Source organism: Portunus trituberculatus, chromosome 48 (assembly GCF_017591435.1).
Source record: "Portunus trituberculatus isolate SZX2019 chromosome 48, ASM1759143v1, whole genome shotgun sequence".
Lineage (NCBI taxonomy): Eukaryota > Metazoa > Arthropoda > Malacostraca > Decapoda > Portunidae > Portunus > Portunus trituberculatus.
In genome coordinates, this window is record NC_059302.1 from 15,308,540 (window position 1) to 15,329,745 (window position 21,206).

At 38.6% G+C, this 21,206-nt stretch overlaps 1 protein-coding gene across 1 annotated transcript; it reads left to right on the top strand.

The window, feature by feature from the left end:
- Nucleotides 1-8,768: 8,768 nt before the first annotated feature.
- On the top strand, nucleotides 8,769-14,510 carry LOC123498424 (tigger transposable element-derived protein 7-like). The gene is made up of 2 exons (XM_045245529.1): nucleotides 8,769-8,811; nucleotides 13,378-14,510. The coding sequence occupies exons 1-2, from the start codon at nucleotides 8,769-8,771 to the stop codon at nucleotides 14,508-14,510; spliced, it is 1,176 nt and encodes a 391-aa protein (XP_045101464.1).
- The last annotated feature ends 6,696 nt before the right edge of the window (nucleotides 14,511-21,206 follow it).

Here is a 21,206-nt window from a genome sequence, read left to right on the forward strand (position 1 = left end):
TATTCATTCATATTGAAATGGGGACACAGTAATTACACCATTTGTCTTACTAAGGACTATGGTGAACGTTGATAGAGATTATAACGTTTTCACAGCAAAACTGTTACACATGTCTGCTGGTATTTGGTATCGTGATATGGATTTTGTAAGCGTGGAACGTTAACTTTTCTTTTATTCATTTTCTTTTAATATTTGAAGATACTGGATTTTCATTAAAGCATTGTATATGCCTCTTAGTTATATACATGGAGCTCAAATTCAATAGTTCACGTAGACTTGGCAGCACTGGAATGTCTGCTATTCCCTACGGAGCCCAGCCAAAAAACTGTGTTTAGATTTGGAGCACTAAGGAGTCAGTGCAATCAATCAGGCATTAAAAGAAGAGATACAAGAAATAAAGAAACAAAATGACATACTAAAAGCCACATGTCCAGACTATGAAAACTCCTTAAGAAGCTTACAGGTTAATGTGCAGCATGGGATTGTGGACAGGGTTGGGTGAAAACAAGCTGAAGGTACGACAAAATGAATTTAAGCAGGAACCAGTAAAAGAAAAAATTAAATTTTCAGAGGTTGTAAAGAGACAAATTCAGGAAAACACAAAAGTCGCTGTAATTCAAGTAATTAAAGAGAAAAGGAAGATCTGGTGCAGGATACAGTGGATAAGAGAAAACCCTCATGATTTTTAGGATGAAGGAAAAGAAAAATCCAAATAAATTCATGACAGAACGTGAAGAGAGAGAAATGGCCAAAACTGTTATGAAACAAGTTCAAGACAGCACACAAGAACTAGACCAGGAGGTGGAGGAAGTGATCAGGTTAGGAAGATACAGTAAAGGGGCTAGGAGACCAATGAAAGTGAGAATGAGATCCCAAGTGGCAGTAGAGAAAATTATGGCTAGGAAAGAGAAGCTGGCCGATGATACTGAACAAAAGGATATATGGATAAAAAGAGATATGAACCTTAGAGGAGAGGGAATATGAGAAAGTGCTAAGAAGTAAAGCTAAGAAAAAAAAATGAGAAAAGGACAGAGATAGAGAAGAATTATTTTACTGGAGGGTTCTGGATATGAGAATAAAGAAGTGGTACCTCCGGAAGAAAGAGGAAGTCATGGAGGAGGCAAGAAATTAAGAGTGACTTATATTAATATAGATGGGTTGTTATCAAGTATGTTGGAGGTAAGGGATTATTTGAAAGAGAAAAAACCGGATGCAATGTGCATTGTTGAAACAAAACTAAGAAAGCAGATCCATGTTAACTTTAAAGAGGAGGGACATAATAGCTGGAGTAGAGACAGGAAGGATAAAGGGGAAGGAGGAGTGCTAACAATGGTTCATGATAATATAAGTGTGGAGGATGTGCAATATGGAGAGGATAAAGTGAAAGTAATGGGAGTAACAATCAAAACAGAGGAAGTGAAGAAGAGAAAAATTATAGTTACATATGTGCCACCTAAGACTAATACATGGGGAACTGAAGAACACAAAGATATGCAAAGAGAGGCGATTAAGTGCTTAGAAAACATGATAAGAAGAAATAAAAGAATACTTTTAGTTGGAGACTTTAACTGCAAAAAAGTAAACTGGAAAGAGATGCAAGTAATGGATAATGCTGGGCAGTGGAATGAGGAAGTGTTACAGTTGACTATGGTTAATGCAATGGATCTGTGGGTGGAGGAGTCAACAAGATACATGGGGGGAAGAAGAACCATTGCTGCTTCACCTAGTTTTCACAAAGAAACCAGAGCATCCCTCCAATTATACAATACATACCATAGTCCAATGGGAAGAAGTGATCATGTGACATTAGAGATGCAAATTCAGGAGGAAGATGGGATAAGTTAAAGAGATGACTACAAAGGAGAGAGATTAAATTATGCAAGAGAGGATTTTGAAAAATAAAGGATCTATATTGCTGAAACTGAGTAGAGAGGCATTATGTATATACACCAAATCCATCGTTATCGCGTTTAGGCATTATCACGCACTTATGAAAATCTGGAAAATTCAGTTTTAGCGCATATGGAAAGTCATTATTGCACACACGTAGTAGCAGTAGTAGTACCCATATTCCAACCACACACCGTGTGTGTGTATGTGTGTGTGTGTGTGTGTGTGTGATATATATATATATATATATATATATATATATATATATATATATATATATATATATATATATATATATATATATATATATATATATATATATATATATATATATATATATATATATATATATATATATATATATATATATATATATATATATATATATATATATATATATATATATATATATATATATATATATATACAGGCAACCCCGTTTAATGAAGATTCACACAAGGAAATTTTGCTACAACAAAGGTTTCATTTGAATATACAGGCAACCCCCGTTTAACGAAGGTTCACACAACGAAATTTCGCTATAACAAAGGTTTCATTTTATTACCATCTGCTCGTTTAACGAACACAAAACTCGCTTTAACGAAGTTTTATCCAGGTAATTTTTTTTCCAAATTTGAAAGCTTTACCGTATCATGCAAGCTGACAGGCTTTTGAATACATCAGGAGCTGCTGGTACTAAGGCTTGCCTCAGGAGAAATCCTAAGACACCTGTAGAATGAAGATCAAGATCAAGCCTCTCGTGGACAACACAGGCTATGCCGATACAAAGGCCTGACTCAGAAGAAATTTTGTGTCACCTGTAGCATCAAGATCAAGATCAAGATCACACGCACCACTCACTGCCCAGTCAAAACATAACAGCGTCACCAGCAGCTCATCTTCCTTAGTTCAACTTACCACCGCCCTGCAATGTGGCCTAACGTTCTTAAGAAGACCAGGAAGTGTCTTACTTTCCAAGTGAAGCTGGGTATTATTCACAGACAAGAGAAAGGCCAGAAAACTTATAACATTGCTTCCCACCATGGCTTGACTCCATCTACTGTCTACTATTTTAGAGTCAAGATACTCTATTAAGAAGGCTAGTGAAACCTCATCTTCCTTGCAAGCTAAAAGAACCACCAGAACTCGTGACTCTACAATAGATCAAATGGAAAGCCTTGTGGAAATGTGGTACATAAGTTTTGTATGCGGTACCATGATGCGCACTTTGTTTACATTCCACAGGTTGCCGGTTAGTGTATTTCCCGTTTCACTCTCCCTCCCTTCACAAAGTTAAGATCATCAACATTATAAAGTTACGTACATACATACATTAGTGTACATTATAATGACTTAAATTAAACTACCTAAATGTTTAACTTCATAATTTTTACTTTCATTAAACTTTTACTGTACTATGATGCACTCTCGCTTTGTTTACTCTCAATGGAAGTTCAAATAAAGAGTTAAACTTGTTATAATTGGTTCGCTTAACGAAGTGTATTTTAGGAACGTAACCCCTTCGTTAAACGGGGGTTGCCTGTACCAGCGCCTCTCGTGGACAACACGCGCACCACTCACTCCCGTACCCTTTCCCACTCTTTGTTCAAAACAATAACACCATCCAGCACCAGCTCGTCATCTCACGCTAAACATGCCATTAAAACGCCCTGCAACCAGCCCTGCAATGTCACTTAGTGTTGCCAAGAAGACCAGGAAGTCTCTTGCTCTCGAAGTGAAGCTGGATATTATTCACAGACACGAGAGAGGCGAGAAAACTAATAGCATTCATTGCTTGCCACCATCTTGACTCCATCTACTGTCTCTACTATTTTCAAGTCAGCAGACTACAGTAAAAGTCCTTTAAATCTGGAACTTTATAATCCGAAAATCCTAATAATCAGGGAAAATTTGAAAGGCTGAGTTAAATATGTAAAAAGTAAGAAATAATAGTAATAAATATATAATAAGAATAGCCAAAACCAAACATGTCATCACTGACATTGAGTTTAACACAAACTCGTAAGAGAATAATATTTGGAGGTATTATAAGTGGTGTTTTATGTTTCTGTAGGTGATGTGCATGTGTGTGTGTGTGTGTGTGTGTGTGTGTGTGTGTGTGTGTGTGTGTGTGTGTGTGTGTGTGTGTGTATTTACCTATTTATTTACCTAGTTGTAGTTTTACAGGGCCTGGGCTTTATGCTCGTGTGGTCCCGTCTCCATATCTACACTTATCCAATTTTTCTTTAAAACTATGTACACTCTTTGCTGACACCACTTCCTCACTCAAACTGTTCCAAGTCTCAACACATCTTTGCGGGAAACTAAATTTTTTAACATCTCTCAGACATCGTCCCTTCCTTAGTTTCTTACTATGCGATCTTGTGCTTCTAAAGTCATATTCTTCTCTCAGGATCAGTTTCTCATTATCCACTTCATCCATTCCGTTAATCAATTTATAAACTTGTATCAGATCCCCTCTCTCTTCTCTGCTCCAAGGTTGGTAGATCCATTGCCTTTAGTCTCTCCTCATATGCCATCCCTTTAAATTCTGGAACCATTCTTGTAGCCATTTTTGTAGTCTCTCTAATTTTCTTATGTGTTTCTTTTTATGGGGAGTCCACACAACTCCTGCATATTCCAATCTAGGTCTTATTTTAGTACTTATCAATTTCTTCATCATTTCCTTGCTACTCCAATATTCCTTAGCAAATTATACGTCTCTCTGAAAATTCTATCAATATGGCTTACCGGTTGATTATTTTCTTCCATTGTCACTCCCAAGTCCTTTTCCTTTTTTACTTTTTCTAGTTCTACTCCATCTCCCATCTTATAGATTCCCACTGGTCGTCTTTCACTTTTTCCCATTTCCATGACATGGCTTTTGTCCACATTGAATTCCATCTCCCATTTTTTGCTCCATTTCCAGATCTTGTTTAAGTCTTCCTGTAGTATTTCACAATCCTCTTTTTGTTTAATGACTCTGCACAGTTTCGCATCGTCCATAAACAGATTTATGTAGCTGTTCACTCCTCTGGCATGTCATTTATATATATGAGAAAAAGTATTGGTGCCAATACTGACCCTGTGGCACTCCGCTGTCTACTGTTCTCCACTTGGACTTCATATCTTTAACTATCATCCTTATTTCTCTCCCCCTTAAGTAATTCTTCATCCATCTCAATGTGCTTCCTTTTAAGCCACCCTTCTCCTCTAACTTCCATAGTAATCTTTCATGTGGCACTTTATCAAAAGCCTTTTTTAGATCTAAATAAATACAGTCAACCCATCCTCTCTCTCTTGTACTTTATCAACTATTCTAGAGTAGAAACTCAATAAATTTGTCACACATGACCGACCTTTTCTAAAACCAAATTGGCTATTTGATAATATTTTGTTGTCTTCAAGAAACTCAATCCATTGCTTCTTTATTACTTTTTCACACATCTTGCATATTACACTAGTTAGTGATACCGGTCTGTAATTTAAAGGTTCTTCCTTCCTTCCGCTCTTATATATGGGAACCACCTCAGCTCTTTTCCACTCCACTGGCACTGTTCCATTTTCTATTGAGCATTTTATGATGTTGTATATTGGACTTGCTAGTTCTTCCCTACATTCTTTCAGTATTCTGCCTGAGACTTCATCCGGTCCCATTGCCTTTTCCTCATCCAATTCCGTCATCAACTTTTTTATTTCAAGCTTGGTTACTTTAATCTCTTTCATATAGACAGTCTCTCTATTACCCTGTGGTCTTTCAAATTTGGATTCCTTAGTAAAGACCTCATGAAATTTACTATTTAACAGTTCTGCCATATTTTTTGGGTCTTCCACCATTCCGTTTTCTCCTTTTAACCTTTCTATTGTTTCTTTTTGTCTTATTTTTCCATTTATGAATCTGTAGAACAATTTTTGACAATGTCCTTTTCATAGTTCTTTTCTTCTTCCTTTCTCACCTTAGCATATTCATTTCTTGCTGTTTTGAAGTTTTCCTTATTTTCTGGATTTCTGTTTCTTCTCCACCTTTTCCATGCTCCATCTCGTTTCTCCTTTGCCCTAGCACATCTTGCATTAAACCAATCTTTCTTTCCTTCTTCTTTAGGTCTATATTTCGGAACATATTCCCTGACCCCAGTTTTGTATATTTCCAAAAATAAGTTATATTTCTCTTGAACCGTTAATGAGTTTTCCATCTCCTCCCAGTTTACGTTTTAAAATAGTTCTTGAGATTCTCAATATCAGCCTTTCTGTAATTTAATCGGTCTCCTTTGTATGATTCATCTCTATCTTCCTTTCCTTCTTCTATATCCATTTCTAATATTACATGGTCACTCTTTCCCAATGGGCACTTGTATCTTATATCATCGTTAATTGGTATATCCCTTGTAAAACTAGGTCTAATCTTGCCGGCTCATCGTTTCCTCTGAATCTTGTGTTTTCCTTTACTCTTTGGACCATCAAATTATCTATCATTAGGTTCAGGAATCTATCTCCCCAGGCATCTTCCCCCATACCACTTTCATAATTTTCCCAGTCTACCTCCTTACAGTTGAAATCTCCTACCAATATCACTTTTCTCCTTTCCTTAATGATTCTTGTAAGACTCCTTATTGTGTCATCTATCATGTCTCTATATTCTTGGTTAGTCCATGAGTTTGTTTTGGTGGCACATATGTTCCAATGATTGTTAACTCCTTTTGTTAATATGCATCTTAACATACAGTATTTCTGATTTTCCTTCCCAAACTCCACTTGATTTACCACTATCTCCTTCCTTAACATCATCATGACTCCTCCTCCTCCTTTACCCACTCTGTCTCTCCTCCATATATTATACCTTTTATCTATGTCTATTTTATTGCCTCATTTAACTTTGTTTCCACCAGGCATACAATATCTGGTTCTTCTTTCTTTATGTAATCTCTTAATTCTAATTTACTAGATAAAATCCCATCTATGTTTGTATACATCATTTTTAATCTCTTGTTCTTATCATTTTTAGTTAAACTTGCTCCATTTTTTCTCTTCTTTCTCTTTTATATACCATTTCCTTATCCTGTCTCCTATAATTCTCCAAAAATGCCTTCTTCTCCTCCTCTGACCTTTCATTATTTTTCTCTTGCTTCTGCCACCAGTTCATTGTGTCTCTTCCTTTCCTCCTCGTTTCTATTTTTCTATATATATATATATATATATATATATATATATATATATATATATATATATATATATATATATATATATATCTTTGCAACCTTCTGTTTCTCTGAGTTTTGTTTTTCTATATAGTACTTCTGCTGCTGCTTGTGATTTTAGTAATATCTTAATTGGTCTCACTGTTCCTTCTTGATATGGTCCCATTCTATGGATTTCTTCTACTTCCTCTTCTAAGTTCTGTCTATCCTCGTCATTCAGATGTTTTAGTAGGTCTTTTACTGATTTCATTTCGTCTTTTCCTTCTTGGTCTATATTTAACATTTTTTCTTTCAGTCCAAAAATAATTACACTTCTTTTTTCCGCAATTTCTCTTACTAAATTTTCTTTTTCTTGAGGACTCCTATCATTTTGCTTGTCATATTTTCATCTCTTTCTTTTAACTGTTCTTGAAATACTTCTTGAAATGATTCCTTGTCTTTCTTATCTTGGATTCTCCATGCTTGTACTTCTTTTTAATCACGTCTTGTACTCTTTCTTCTTCTTTGTTAACTAGATCTTTTAGCTTTTCTTTTTCTTTCTCGGCTTTACCGAGTCCTTCTTCCATCAATTTCTTATAGTTCGCTATTTGGACTTTTAATTCTTCATTTTCGGTTCTTAGCCTAGTTTCGTTTTCTTCCACTCTTTTATCCTTTCTTTCAATTTCTGGAGCTCTTTATCCTGTTCTTCATTCTCTTTCATTCCCATACTCTCCTTTATCAATTTATCTAATTTACGTTCGATAGTCAAGACTCTATCAAATAGTGAAGTTTGCGCCGTATCAAAGCCTTCAAATTCTCTTTCTCCCTCACCAACATTGTCATCATCAGCTTTCATTCTTTCCCTTGTCACATACCTGCATTTAGATGTAATATCTTTCTCACTCATTATTATTTAACACTGTATTCATGAAAAAAAAAATGAGTCCACACTTTTCGCCCAGGCCACTGTAAACCCAAACAGAGGTAGTGAAGATCAGCTGATTCTCGGGAGCGACGGTATTGCGTGCTTCCTCTACCGCGTCTCGTCTGTGTGTGTGTGTGTGTGTGTGTGTCCTGTTATCTGCATGGGTGGTCCAGCTGGTGTACGCTCGACGCCGGTGATGTGATTGTCTGGCGTATGATGTTGGAGGCCTTCCTTTCTTTTTGTTTCCCTTTATCAGACATCAGTAAATGTTTTATGTTATGAAATGTGTTTTGTATTATACTTAAAATTATTTTATAAAGTGTGACATAAGTATTGTGGACTGTATACATATTATGTGAGGTACAGTATAGTACAATCACTCAAACTTCTCAGTATATGTGGATGGTGGAATAGTCTACGTAAAATATTGAAATCACCTACACAAATACAAGTTGACAAGTAGGAAAAGAGCAATCATCACATATGGGCCACCATAATGGCTGGAAAGGCCCATGCCACTCCCCCCATAGTCTGGCAAATCTTCAAAAAAAAAAAAAAAAAAAGCCTACGTAAATCTTGTGTGGTGTGGTGAGGAAGTACACAGTGGAATGGTGGTAGTAGGAATCCCTGTAAGATGTTATGACAGTACTACAAAGACATATTGAAAGTTGGGGTTAGTTTAGTGGGGTTTACATAGTACCCTCAAGATTTTAATCTTACTTTCAGCCTTACTATCTTACAATCCGGAAAATCTTAGAATCCGGAATGCCTGAACCCCCATGACTTCCGGACTTCAGGACTTTGACTGTATTAAGAAGGCTGGTGAGACCGTATCTTCCTTGCAAGCTAAAAGAACCACCTGAACTCGTGACTTTGCAGTGGATAAAATGGAAACCCTTGTAGAAATGTGGTACACTTTACCCTCGGCTATCGCGCCCAATTGGGGCCGAAATAGCCGCGCTATAGCCGAAAACGCGATAGCCGAATTGAACAACTAATGGTGAAAATTGTTATTGGTACCGCAACCACAAATTTTACTCCTAATATCCCTCATTTTTACTTCTTTTTAAATTACTGTATAATCCATTGGTACCAATTAAAACATGTCAAGGTTATAACATAAAAAAAAAAAAATTACATCAGCTCATTGTATTTACTAGAGATGTACCGATGCATCGGTATCGGTATCAGAATCGGCGGTATCGGCCCATCTTTTAGGTATCGGTATCGGCATATTTTATGCCGATACTTACGATACCTAAAAGGAATTTACTACTTAGTGATATATTCGATATAAGATATTGATTACTGAGTAATTTACCTTTGCAAATGGCTTCAAAAAGCTTCTAGAATTGCTCCTATTTCACAAACGTTCTCAGAAGGACTTACAGCATCCCCCAAAACAAAGCCTCCCATCTGATAACGATCGCTGTCCACCAACTCATCCTGGTGTCCAGTGCAGTAATCACTATAAGTAGTAGTATCGGTATCGGTGGTATCGGTAACGATAGTAGTATCGGTATCTGCCCAATTAGGTGGTATCGGTATTGGTATCGGAATCGGCCAAAATTCTGGTATTGGTTTTGGCCAATGAGCGCTCAGATACCTCATGACGTCATGGCTGGGCGCGCGATAGCAGGCATCTGAGGTCGCGATAATGAAATTTTAGCAGCTTTTCATGGGTGCGTGATAGCAATAAAACGCGATAGCTGAAGTCGCGATAGCCGAGGGTTGACTGTACATAAGTTTTGTATGCAGTACAATGATGCTCCCTTTGTTTACATTCCACAGGTTGCCAACTAGTGTCTTTCCCGCTCCACTCTCCCTCCCTTCATAAATTTAAGATCATCAAAATTATAAAGTTACATACTTACATTAGTGTACATTATAATGACTTTGTCTTAAATTAAACTGCTTAAATGTTTAACTTCATAATTCTTACTTTCGTTAAACGTTTTACTGTACTATGATGCACTCTCGCTTTGTTTACTCTCAATGGAAGTTCAAGGGGTTAAACTTGTTATAATTGGTTTGCTTGACGAAAATTCGCACAGTGAACATTTTTTTATGAACGTAATCTGTTCATTAAGCGGGGATTGCCTTTATATATGTGTATATATATATATATATATATATATATATATATATATATATATATATATATATGTATATACAGGGGATCCATGCAATTCGATGGGGTTAAGGAGGTTTTTCATCGGTCAAATCAGTGTTTCTTCGAATCGTGAAGCTATTTCTCCCATAAGATACTTAGGAATTATGGGGGATAGGGACCAACCTCCAGCCTAGATCCCCTCAAAACATCACTATAACCTCTAAAAAACACTAATTTGGACTAAATCAGTACTATTAAAGTCTTTAATTATATCTAACTTTTTTTTTATTAAACACATTAGGGTGCTGTACAGTACATTTTTAGAAATAAAAATACTTGCAGCAGTCTTGTGGTACTTGTCCCTGTTCTTCCAAATTGCTGATACTGTTGATCTAGGGACACCCATTTGCACTGCAACGACACTGTGAGCTACACCTGCCTCACACTTTCCTATAAGCTCAAGCTTATCTTTGAAAGGCAGGAAATTGTGCTTCTTAGGGCTGGGGCTGGAGGTGGCTTTCTGTCGTCTTGAGTCAGACAAAATGCACGTCTTCCTCTAGTGTCCATTTTTAGTCAAATTAAGATCTATGGTTTCTAATTAACACTTTTATAATAAAATCAATTTTCTTGTTAATTGGAATGATGCTATAATCTCAAAGCTTTGACACCCCCTATCCTGTTCATTAACCCTTAACTTCCGGCGGTCGTATATAAACGTTTGCGTCAGAACGTCCGAAGTGACGGGATTCGTCCCAGTAATCAAGATTTTTCCGGCGTAATTTTAAGTCTCTCAGCGCTCTCTTGAGGCGGATGGTGAGTAGAAGTATCTGGCATCTTTTACCACACAAGTGTTTCCACAAGAGCTCCTAATTTTAGAGGTAACTGAACTGTTTTCCCGTTTTATGGCGACACTTGGCAACTCCGTGACGCGCTGGGTAGAAAGGTCAGTGATAACAGCGAAGGATCGGGTCAGATTGTAAATCACCATGGAGCAAGGCAGAACCCTTTTACTTAGCAGTGGTTCTGAGCTAGAAGAAAGTGACAGTGAATATATAGAAGAAGAAACTGGGGAAAGTGAAGAGACTAGTAGTGAGGACACGGATGTAGAGCATCATTCACCTGCTTTCTCAGGAGAACAGACAGAGAGACAGAGACTCTTACACAGTATAAGTGACAGTGAAGGCAATAATGATGAAGAACAGACTCAGATAATGTGTCAAGGACACAGAGTGTTTCTAGGAGGAGGCATGCGCGTGCTCCTGCGTTCTGGGAGACGATCAACGTGGCAGAGGTGGCGCGAGACCCCGACCTGTCTTTCAATGGAGGAATTCAATGATTTTTTCCCAGTTATGCCTGATTTATCTGTGTCTCCTGGCATAACAGCTGAATTCCTCCTGTGCAACACAATTGTGACTATTTCATGGCGTTTCTCAGTGATGCTTTCTTGGACCATATAGTGAGTGAGAGCAACACTTTTCATGATGAAGAAACAGCAGATGATGATGATGTGCCCATAGCTCTCACGAGAAGAGTGGAAAAACATCACAAGAAATGAACTCCTGACGTTCATAGTCACGCTTCTTATGAGTCATTCGAGAAAAGCTTTGAGGTAACTCATCTGAGTCACACATGGCCTACACACATCAACACTTGTCAGAGAGAGAGAGAGAGAGAGAGAGAGAGAGAGAGAGAGAGAGTAATGCACACACACACACACACACACACACACACACACACACACACACACACACACACACACACACGTGTCTCAGAAATCAGTGATATATGACACACACACACACACACACACACACACACACACACACACACACACACACACACACACACACACACGTGTCTCAGAAATCAGTGATAATATGTCCTTCCTTCCTCTTTCTTCTCTCTTTCTCTCTCTCTCTCTCTCACTCACACACAGAGAGAGAGAGAGAGAGAGAGAGAGAGAGAGAGAGAGAGAGAGAGAGAGAGAGCGTCGCTCTCGGGCTGTTTCCTCTTGACTGGTCACACATTCGGAGGAGGAAACTTTGATAAACAATAACTAAACTCTCAGACGTCATATCGAGCTGGAAAGTACATCATTGTATTCAGAATAACACAGAGAAAATAATTATCAGTATTCAAACTGTGTTCTGACAATTTTTAGGTGTACCATTTTTCCCCGTCATTAGACAGGAAAAAATATTTTAATCCCCGGAAGTTAAGGGTTAAGCAGAGTATTATTGTATATATATATATATATATATATATATATATATATATATATATATATATATATATATATATATATATATACATATATACATATACATACAGTAATACTCCGCTTAACGAACAGGATAGGGGGTGTCAAAGCTGTTCGTAGAGCGGAAATTCGTTAAGTGGACATAATTTTCCCATAGGAAATAATGGAAATAGGGGGGATGCTTTCTGGGCTGGTCCTCAACATACCACATGGGTTAAAAAAAAATATATATTTCTATTAGCTTTTTACAAGCCTTGCCCCCAAGAAAGGATTGTTTTGTAATGCATAAAGTGAAATCTTACATGAAATACCAAAAAATAAAGCAGAGATGATGAGATTGGCCATAGAAGGCGGAGACTCCGGCGACTTGGCCGCTTCTTCTTCTTCTTGTGACCTTTTTAGCATGGCATGTTGTCTTTCACCACGATATTAAATTTGTTTTCACTCCTCTATTGCCTGCTATAATGGATATCATATCTTAGTATTCATATACGCTCATGCCATGAGGATAATCTGGACTCTGTGGCACTGAGTGATAGTGAATTACAGTAATCCCTCCTGTATCCGAACCGCCATTATCCGAACCTCGCCAATATCCGAACTATTCCTAGACTGGCCCCACGAATCCAAACATGGGTTCTGAGTAGTTTGAATTTCCTGCACGCGACCGTGGGGTGTGGCCAATTAACACATTTGCCGCGTGGCGGCGCGCTTGTGCTTCCTGCCTCTCACTCAACCTGGGTCACGGCTGGCCCGAGTCACTTCTCTGTTGTTTTCAAACTAGTGAACGTCGGCTGTATACTGGCGATAATTTTCGGACTAATTTGGCCCCTCCACCTGCAAAACGACCCAGGAAAGTACTGACTTTGGAGACAAAGCGGGAAATATTACGTCGGTGTGATGAAGGGTGGTCGAGTGCACGCATTCAGGAAGAATTCGGCATCCCAAAGTCTTCCCTTTGTGATCTGAAAAAGGCTTGCGAGAAAATTGCAGCCTACACTTGACGATTTTTCAGTTGCATCAAAGACCGGCAAGAAAAAGGATAGAAAAATGATGGCCAAGCCAAAGAATGTTGAGCTAGACCAGTGTGTTATAAAGTGGTATCAGCAGCAATGTGCCAGTGGTGTAATGGTGCATGGTACTGAACTTAAAATGTCTGCAGAGAGATTTGCAAGCAACATCGGGCTGCAAGGATTTAAGGCTTCAGAAGGGTGGCTTTATCGATTTAAACTACGACATGGGTTAACCTGCAAGAAAGTGTATGGTGAAAGTCTTGATGCAAATGAGGAGGTAATTGATCAGTACTGCAAAGAAGTAAAAGATTTGATACAGAGAGAAGGGCTTTTACTTGAACAGCTATACAACGCTGACGAAACTGGACTATATTACCGCTCAATCCCAGAAAACACATTAGCAAGTGAAAAAGAAAAATCAGTGCCTGGTAGAAAACTATGCAAAGCAAGAGTGTCGCTACTGTGTGGTGCAAATGCGCTGGGGTCCCACCGTCTGAAGCCCCTGGTCGTGGGTAAGGAAAAACAACCACGGTGCTTGCGTGGCATGATGGACTCGCTCTCAGTTCATTATGATCATTCAGTGAAGGCTTGGTTTAATGTGAAAGTGTTTAAGAACTGGATTTTTAAACATGCTGTGCCCGAGATTGTGCGGTTCCAGATGGAAGTGATGAAGGTGAGCAGAGAACAAGTGCGAGCTCTGATTTTGCTGGACAATGCTCCCGCTCACCCGCCAGCGTCTGAACTTGTCGCCAAACATGGACGCATCAGAGTGAAATTTTTACCACCAAACACAACTTCCCTTATTCAGCCAATGGATCAGGGAATTATTGTAGCTTTTAAGAGGCTGTACAGGAGGAGGTTCCTGGAGGAAGTAATGGTGGTAGTGGATGAGGAAGAAAGAAATGTGGGCCAGCTGACTCTGCAAAATTTGAAAAACTACAACCTTCGTTCTGTCATGCATAACATATCTTGGGCATGGAATGATGTGTCCAGTTCTACTCTGGCCAATGGATGGAATTGTCTCTTACATAGGACTGAGCCTGTGGTTGATTTTTTAGGGTTTGAGGCAGACAATTTTCATCATCAATTTGTTAAGTCAGGGGAAAATACCACTGTTGATGACATCAATAACTAGCTGGAGTGTGACGAGGGAGACCCAGAACAACAGTTGCTGACAGAGGAACAGATTGCTGCTGAAGTGCTAAACCCAGATGAAGGCGATGAGTGATGATGATGATGATGGTTCTCTACCATCACGACCACCAACATCAGAAGTCAGAAAGGCTCTTGATATTGTGCTTGATTATTTTGAGCATCCAGTCACTTCTAAACACATGCAGAGCTATGGACCAATGTTTAGGATAGTTCGTGATGATCTAATTAAAGCACAGAGTCAGTGGCTGTCAGGTTCACTGTCACTTGATGATGTACCACTGCCCAGCCTACCTTCATCATCACGCTCTTCAGATACACCTCAACCCTTCCAGGTTAGTATTGTACTGTATGTAATGTGTTTGATTATGATATGTATCGTTGTGGACAAAAATTTATTTGTTTACTGGGTGACTCGTTCAGTTATCTGGCCATTGTTTTCATAAAATGATATTCTCTGCATTTGTGTGTTCATCATATTGTGAAAGTTGCTTCCATTTTTATATATAAGAAAAATACTAAGTACTAAGTACGTATGCATCATACCACCAACAGGTGGTGGCGTGTACATGGGAGTGATTGGAGGTGTGAGAACCTCCACACTCCAAACAACAGAGCGGGAACCACACAAAGGCCAGCCATAGCAGCCGCCAACGCATCCCACCACACACACGTAGCTACCCTACCAGGCCTGGCCCCCAGTGACCACACAACTACATGCTCCCAGGAAGAGTAAAAAAAAATGGATAGACCGGTAAGAAATAAATGACCAAATTCAAAATATGTTGATGAGGCCCAGGGAGCAAAGCTGAAAGTGGCCAGTCAAAGCATGAGTCCATCTTCAACAGGGGCAACATTGCAAGGTAGATTGGTAATGTTGGAGAAGAGATTTGAGGAGTTGGTAAAGGAATTAATAGTTCAGAGGAGTGAGGAGGAGCAGGATAGAGAATTCCACAAGGCTTTGAAGGAAAGAGTTAAAAGACTGGAGGAAAATGAAAACGATTGGTGGATGAGAATGCACACTTGAGAGTGGAGGTTGAAAAATACAAGAGACGGTTGGAGGAGAAAATGGAGAGTAGTAAAGGAGAAAGATGACTTTAAGGAAATGATTAGTGAGCAGAATGAAAGGTTTGAAAGGGAATGGGAACTGAAGAAAACACAATGGACTGAGTCGAGGGAAGCAGAGATGGTTGGATTACAAGAAATAATTAAAGATCAGTTGAAGGAAGACAAAAAAGAAAGGTCCAAGGAACTGGTTAATGTAATGAAGAATAAGGAAACATTGATAAGGGAAATAGCAGAAAAGAAGAAGAGTGTGTTAATATTTGGGATGAAAGAACAAAATATAACATATAAGCCTAAGAGAATTAAGGAAGAATTAAAACGGTAAGAGATCTGTTCAAAAATCTAAATGATGATGAAAAAAAAGACCTACAAGAAGAAGTGGAAGAGATCCATAGACTGGGTCCGTATAAGGAGGGAGTGAGCAGACCGATTAAAGTAGTACTGAAGTCACAACAATCTGGAGGATATCCTATATAGAACATCAAAGTTAAGAGAGATAGAAGGTTGTAAAGAGGTGTTTGTGAGAAAGAATAGAAATGAGGAAGAGAGGAGAAGATATAAGGAATTGGTGGAAGAGGCGAGAAGGAAAAATGATGAGCGGTCTGAGGAGGAAAGAGAAAAGTTTTTGGAGAGTTATAGGAGAGAGTCAGAAAGTGGTATGTGGAAAGAAGGAATACGGAGGAACCCCTAGAGGGAGCAGTGGGTGGACCGTAATGTATACTAATATAGATGGGATACTGTCAAGTAGATTGGAATTGCAAGACTATATGATGGTGGAGAAGCCTGATATAGTGTGTTTGACTGAGACAAAATTGCATGAAAAACAAAGATAAATTTGGATAATAAATATAATATATGGAGAAAGGATAGAGAGTAAAGGTGGAGGAGGAGTTATGATTATGACGAAGAAATAAATAAATGTGGATAAGGTTTGGTATGGGAAGAACAATGCAGAAGTGATAAGCATAAGGATAAAAAGTGATGGAAAAGAATTAATAATCATGGTGACCTATGTACCTCCTAAAACAAATTCTTGGACATTAAGGGAATACGACAATATGATCAAGGATACTTTACAGAGTTTGGAAAGTGTATTATCTGGAAAAAGAAAGGTGATACTAGTAGGAGATTTTAATTGTAAGGAGGTGGATTGGGAAAATCTAGTAAGTGGTGTTGGAGAGGAAGCATGGGAGAGAGATTTCTTAATCTAATGATGGAAAATATGATGGAACAGAGGGTGAAGGAAAATACTAGATATAGAGGAGATGATGAACCGGCTAGACTGGATTTGGTGTTAACAAGAGAAGTGTACCTATGTGGAGATATACAATACAAGTGTCCTTTGGGAAAGAGTGATCATGTGGTTATGGAAATGCAGATAGCAACAACACAGCGAAGGAAGGACGAGACATACAGGAGTGGTAGATTGAATTATAGAAAGATGGACACAGAAAGTTTGAAAAATTATTTCAGAAAATTAGATTGGGAGGAGATGTTACAAATCAGAGAAGTGCAAAAGAAATATGAGATTTTTATGAAATATTATAAAGAAGGAGTTATGAAATTTGTACCAAAGTATAAACCGAGAGAGGAAGGAAGAAAGGATTGGTTTAATGCAACTTGTGTTAAGGCTAAGGAAAAGAGAGATGTGGCTTGGAAAAGATGGAAAAGAGCAGGAATATACTAAATAAGGAGAATTATAGAGTGGCGAGAAATGAGTATGTGAGGGTAAGGAGGAGGAAGAAAGAAAATTTGAAAAAGATATTGTAGACAAGAGTAAGGAACATCCAAAATTGTTTTACAGGTTCATAAATGGTAAACTTAAAAGAGAGAGTCCATTGAAAGATTAAAAGGAGAGCAAGGGATAGTAGATGACCCTAAGAATATAGCGGAATTGCTAAATAATAGGTTTCAGCAAGTATTTACTGAAGAAACAATGTTTGTAAAGCCTCAGAATGTACAAGGAAATGTGCACATGGATGACATTAAGATACCTAAAAGGAGTTATATAAAATGTTGGAGGAACTTAAAGATGATAAAGCGATGGGACCAGATGAAGTTTCAGGAAAATTATTGAAGGAGTGTAGAGAAGAATTGATTGATCCATTATATGATATTATAAGGTGTTCATTAGAAACAGGGAAGTACCAGTAGAGTGGAAGAGAGCTGAAGTGGTGCCCATTTATAAGGGAGGCAGTAAGGAAGAGCCTCTTAACTATAGACCTGTGTCTCTAACAAGTGTGGTCGGTAAGATTTGTGAGAGGGTGATAAAGAAATATTGGATACGGTTCCTGGAGGATCATAAGTTATTATCGGATCATCAATTTGGCTTCAGGAAAGGGAGGTCATGTGTAACAAATCTACTGAGCTTTTATTCAAGAGTGGTTGACAAAATACAGAGAGAGAGGGATGGATGGACTGTGTATATTTGGATTTAAAGAAAGCTTTTGACAAGGTACCTCACATGAGACTGTTATGGAAATTAGAGATTTATGGAGGACTGAAAGGAAAAGTGTTAAAGTGGATGGAAAACTACTTGAGATGGAGGGAGATGAGAACGGTAATAAGGGATGCAAAGTCGGACTGGTTGGTGGTGGAGAGTGGAGTCCCACAAGGCTCAGTGCTGGCACCAATACTTTTCCTTGTATATATTAATGACATGCCAGAGGGAGTAAACAGTTATATTAATTTGTTTGCGGATGATGCGAAGTTGTGTAGGTGTGTGAAGAGTGAAGAAGATTGTGAAATTTTACAGGCAGATCTGGATAAGATTTGGGAGTGGAGCAAGAGGTGGCAAATGGAATTTAATCTGAGCAAAAGTCATGTGATGGAGATGGGAAGAGTGGAAGACGGCCAAGAGGGTCATATAAGATGGGTGAAGAAGTAGTGTTGAAAAAGGTGGAAAAGGAAAAGGATTTGGGAGTGATAATACAAGACCATGGGCAGTTTGAGGCTCATATTGATAAGATGTTTGGAGAAACGTATAATTTGATAAAAATATTGGATTAGCCTTCCATTATATGGATAAAGATATGATGAAGAAATTAATTAGTATGGTAATTAGACCAAGATTGGAATATGCTGGAGTGGTTTGGTCCCCTTATAAAAAGAAGCATATAAGGAAGTTGGAGAGATTGCAGAGAATGGCAACAAAAATGGTTCCGGAATTGGCAGAAATGACCTATGAGGAGAGATTAAAAGAAATGAATTTGCTTACCTTGGAACAAAGAAGAGAAAGAGGAGATTTAATACAGGTTTATAAACTGTTGAATGGACTGGATGAAGTGGATAATGAGCAAATGATGTTGAGAGAGGAAAACTTAAATAGAACTACAAGATCGCATAGTAAAAAGATAGCCAAGGAATATGCTTGAAGGATGTGAAGAAATATAGTTTCCCACAAAGATGTGTGGAGGTGTGGAATGGTTTGAGTGAGGAGGTGGTGTCAGCAAGGAGTGTGCATAGTTTTAAAGGAAAGTTGGATGTGTGTAGATATGGAGACGGGCCACACGAGTATGATACCCAGGCCCTGTAAAATTACAACTAGGTGAATACAACGCTGTAAGCGCGGCTATTTCGGCCTCAATTGGGCGCGACAGCCAAGGGTTAAGTGTATATGAATACTAAGATATGATATCCATTATAGCAGGCAATAGAGGACTGGAAAAAAATTTAATATCGTGGTGAAAGACAACACGCCAAGCTAAAAAGGTCACAAGAAGAAGAAGCGGCCAAGTCACCGGAGTCTCCGCCGTCTGTGGCCAATCTCATCATCTTTGCTTTATTTTTTGGTATTCCATGTAAGCTTTCACTTTATGCATTACAAAACAATCCTTTATTGGGGCCAAGGTTTGTAAAAAGCTAATAGAAATGTTGTTTTGTGAACATATATGCATATATAAGACAGTAACACTATCTCCAGAGGTGGTGTTCCCAGCAACCTCAGAGCAACCTCGTCACCGTCCTTCAAGCATTCATGGAAGCCATTTCCCGGCAGAAGGTTGCTCTGAGTTTGTTAAAGAATCTTGCAAATTCAAACCCAAAAAATTCACTAAAACAGATGTGGTTGTACGTTACGCGGTCTAACTTTATATTGTATGTTAAACCGGAAATTCTTTAGACGAACATTCATTAACCCTTTCCTTCCGGCAATCATATATATACGATTGCATCAATGCGTCCGTAGTGACAGCGATCATACCCATAATCAAGAATTTTTGTGCCTCAATTTTGAGCTCCAAGCACAGTTTCTCGAGTCAGATGGTGAGTGGAAGTGTCTGGCATATGTTTCCACATGTAGTGTTGTCACTAGCTCTGGAAATTTAGCGGTAATTAAGCTATTTTCCCATTCTCCGGGCGACACTTGGCAACCCCCAGTGACCCACCGGGTGGAAAGCACCGTGTTAAGTGCGAAGAGACATCTAATAAGAGCGAAGGATCTCAGATCATAACTCACCATGGAGCAGGACAGAATATATTTATTTAGCAGTGCTTCTGAGTTTGAAGACAGTGACAGTGAATATTTAGAAGAAGAAACTGAACTATTATGACTATGGGTAATCTTCCTCAGAGGATCAAAGGATCGGGGCTTCCTGCTGTACAAGGATGATTGTTCAATTTATTACTCCTACCTAGCTATAAATATTGTAGTATATGATAATCTAGTAATAATAGTATGTCTCATTTGTAATAACAACATAGTTACTTGAAATAAAATATTTTTTGTCAATTTACTTATTCCTCACAAGGATGCTGGAACCCAATTTGGTATATTTCTACATGATGAGTATCTTCATCGGAAGGTAAGTCTGAGTCATCCTGCACCATCATGATAGTAGAAGAATCAGATGGTGAAAGATGTGGAGAGAACATACTAGACATAACAGAGACTGAAGGTGAAGTATAAGGAGAGGAAAATGAAGACAACTGGAGAGGTGAAGAGAAGGAAACTAAGGAGTTTGGAGGACTTTGAGGTGATGGAGGAGTGCGAAGTGGTGGTGTGTGGGAGCGAGAAGGAGGGACTTCAGGGGAGGGAGTGCGAAGTGAAGGTGTGAAGGAAAGAGAAGGAGGGATTTCAGAGGGAGTTCGAATAAGTGAAGTGTTGTGAAGTGTTGGAGAGAGAACGAGGGACTTCATGGGAAGGAGTACGAAGTGGAGGTTGGGAGGGAGGGGTGTGGGACAGAAGAGAGATCACAGGGGAGGGAGGAGTGCGAAGAAGTGAAGTGTAGTAGGGAGAAGGAGAAATTTGAGGGGGTGAAGGAGGTGCAGGAGATGATTCCTTGGGCAGTATTTGCGCCATGACTAACTTGCAGAAACTGATATAATTGGCTTCCGCTGCTTCTTGCCAGCTATTGTTGCAACATACCCTAAATTTTCTAATATATCTGTAATTCTTCTCAATTCTCAGAACATATTTTATATAAAGTCACTTATTATGTTTTTCCTCCTCTTGTACAAGAAAGTGAAAAAAATATTACCTATCATTCTTTCATGTTCATTTTTTCATTATCTTCGATTTTATAATAAAATGGTAGAAGGTAACTTGTCAGAGAGAGAGAGAGAGAGAGAGAGAGAGAGAGAGAGAGAGAGTATGCGGTGTCATCGCTTTCCGGGC

What these genes read in the sequence shown, in the direction of transcription:
- LOC123498424 (XM_045245529.1), top strand. Translation starts at nt 8,769, where the DNA reads ATGACTTCCGGACTTCAGGACTTTGACTGTATTAAGAAGGCTG. An exon ending in TGACTGTATTAAGAAGGCTG is followed by an intron (nt 8,812 to 13,377) that starts GTGAGACCGTAT and finishes ACGATTTTTCAG; the next exon opens with TTGCATCAAAGACCGGCAAG.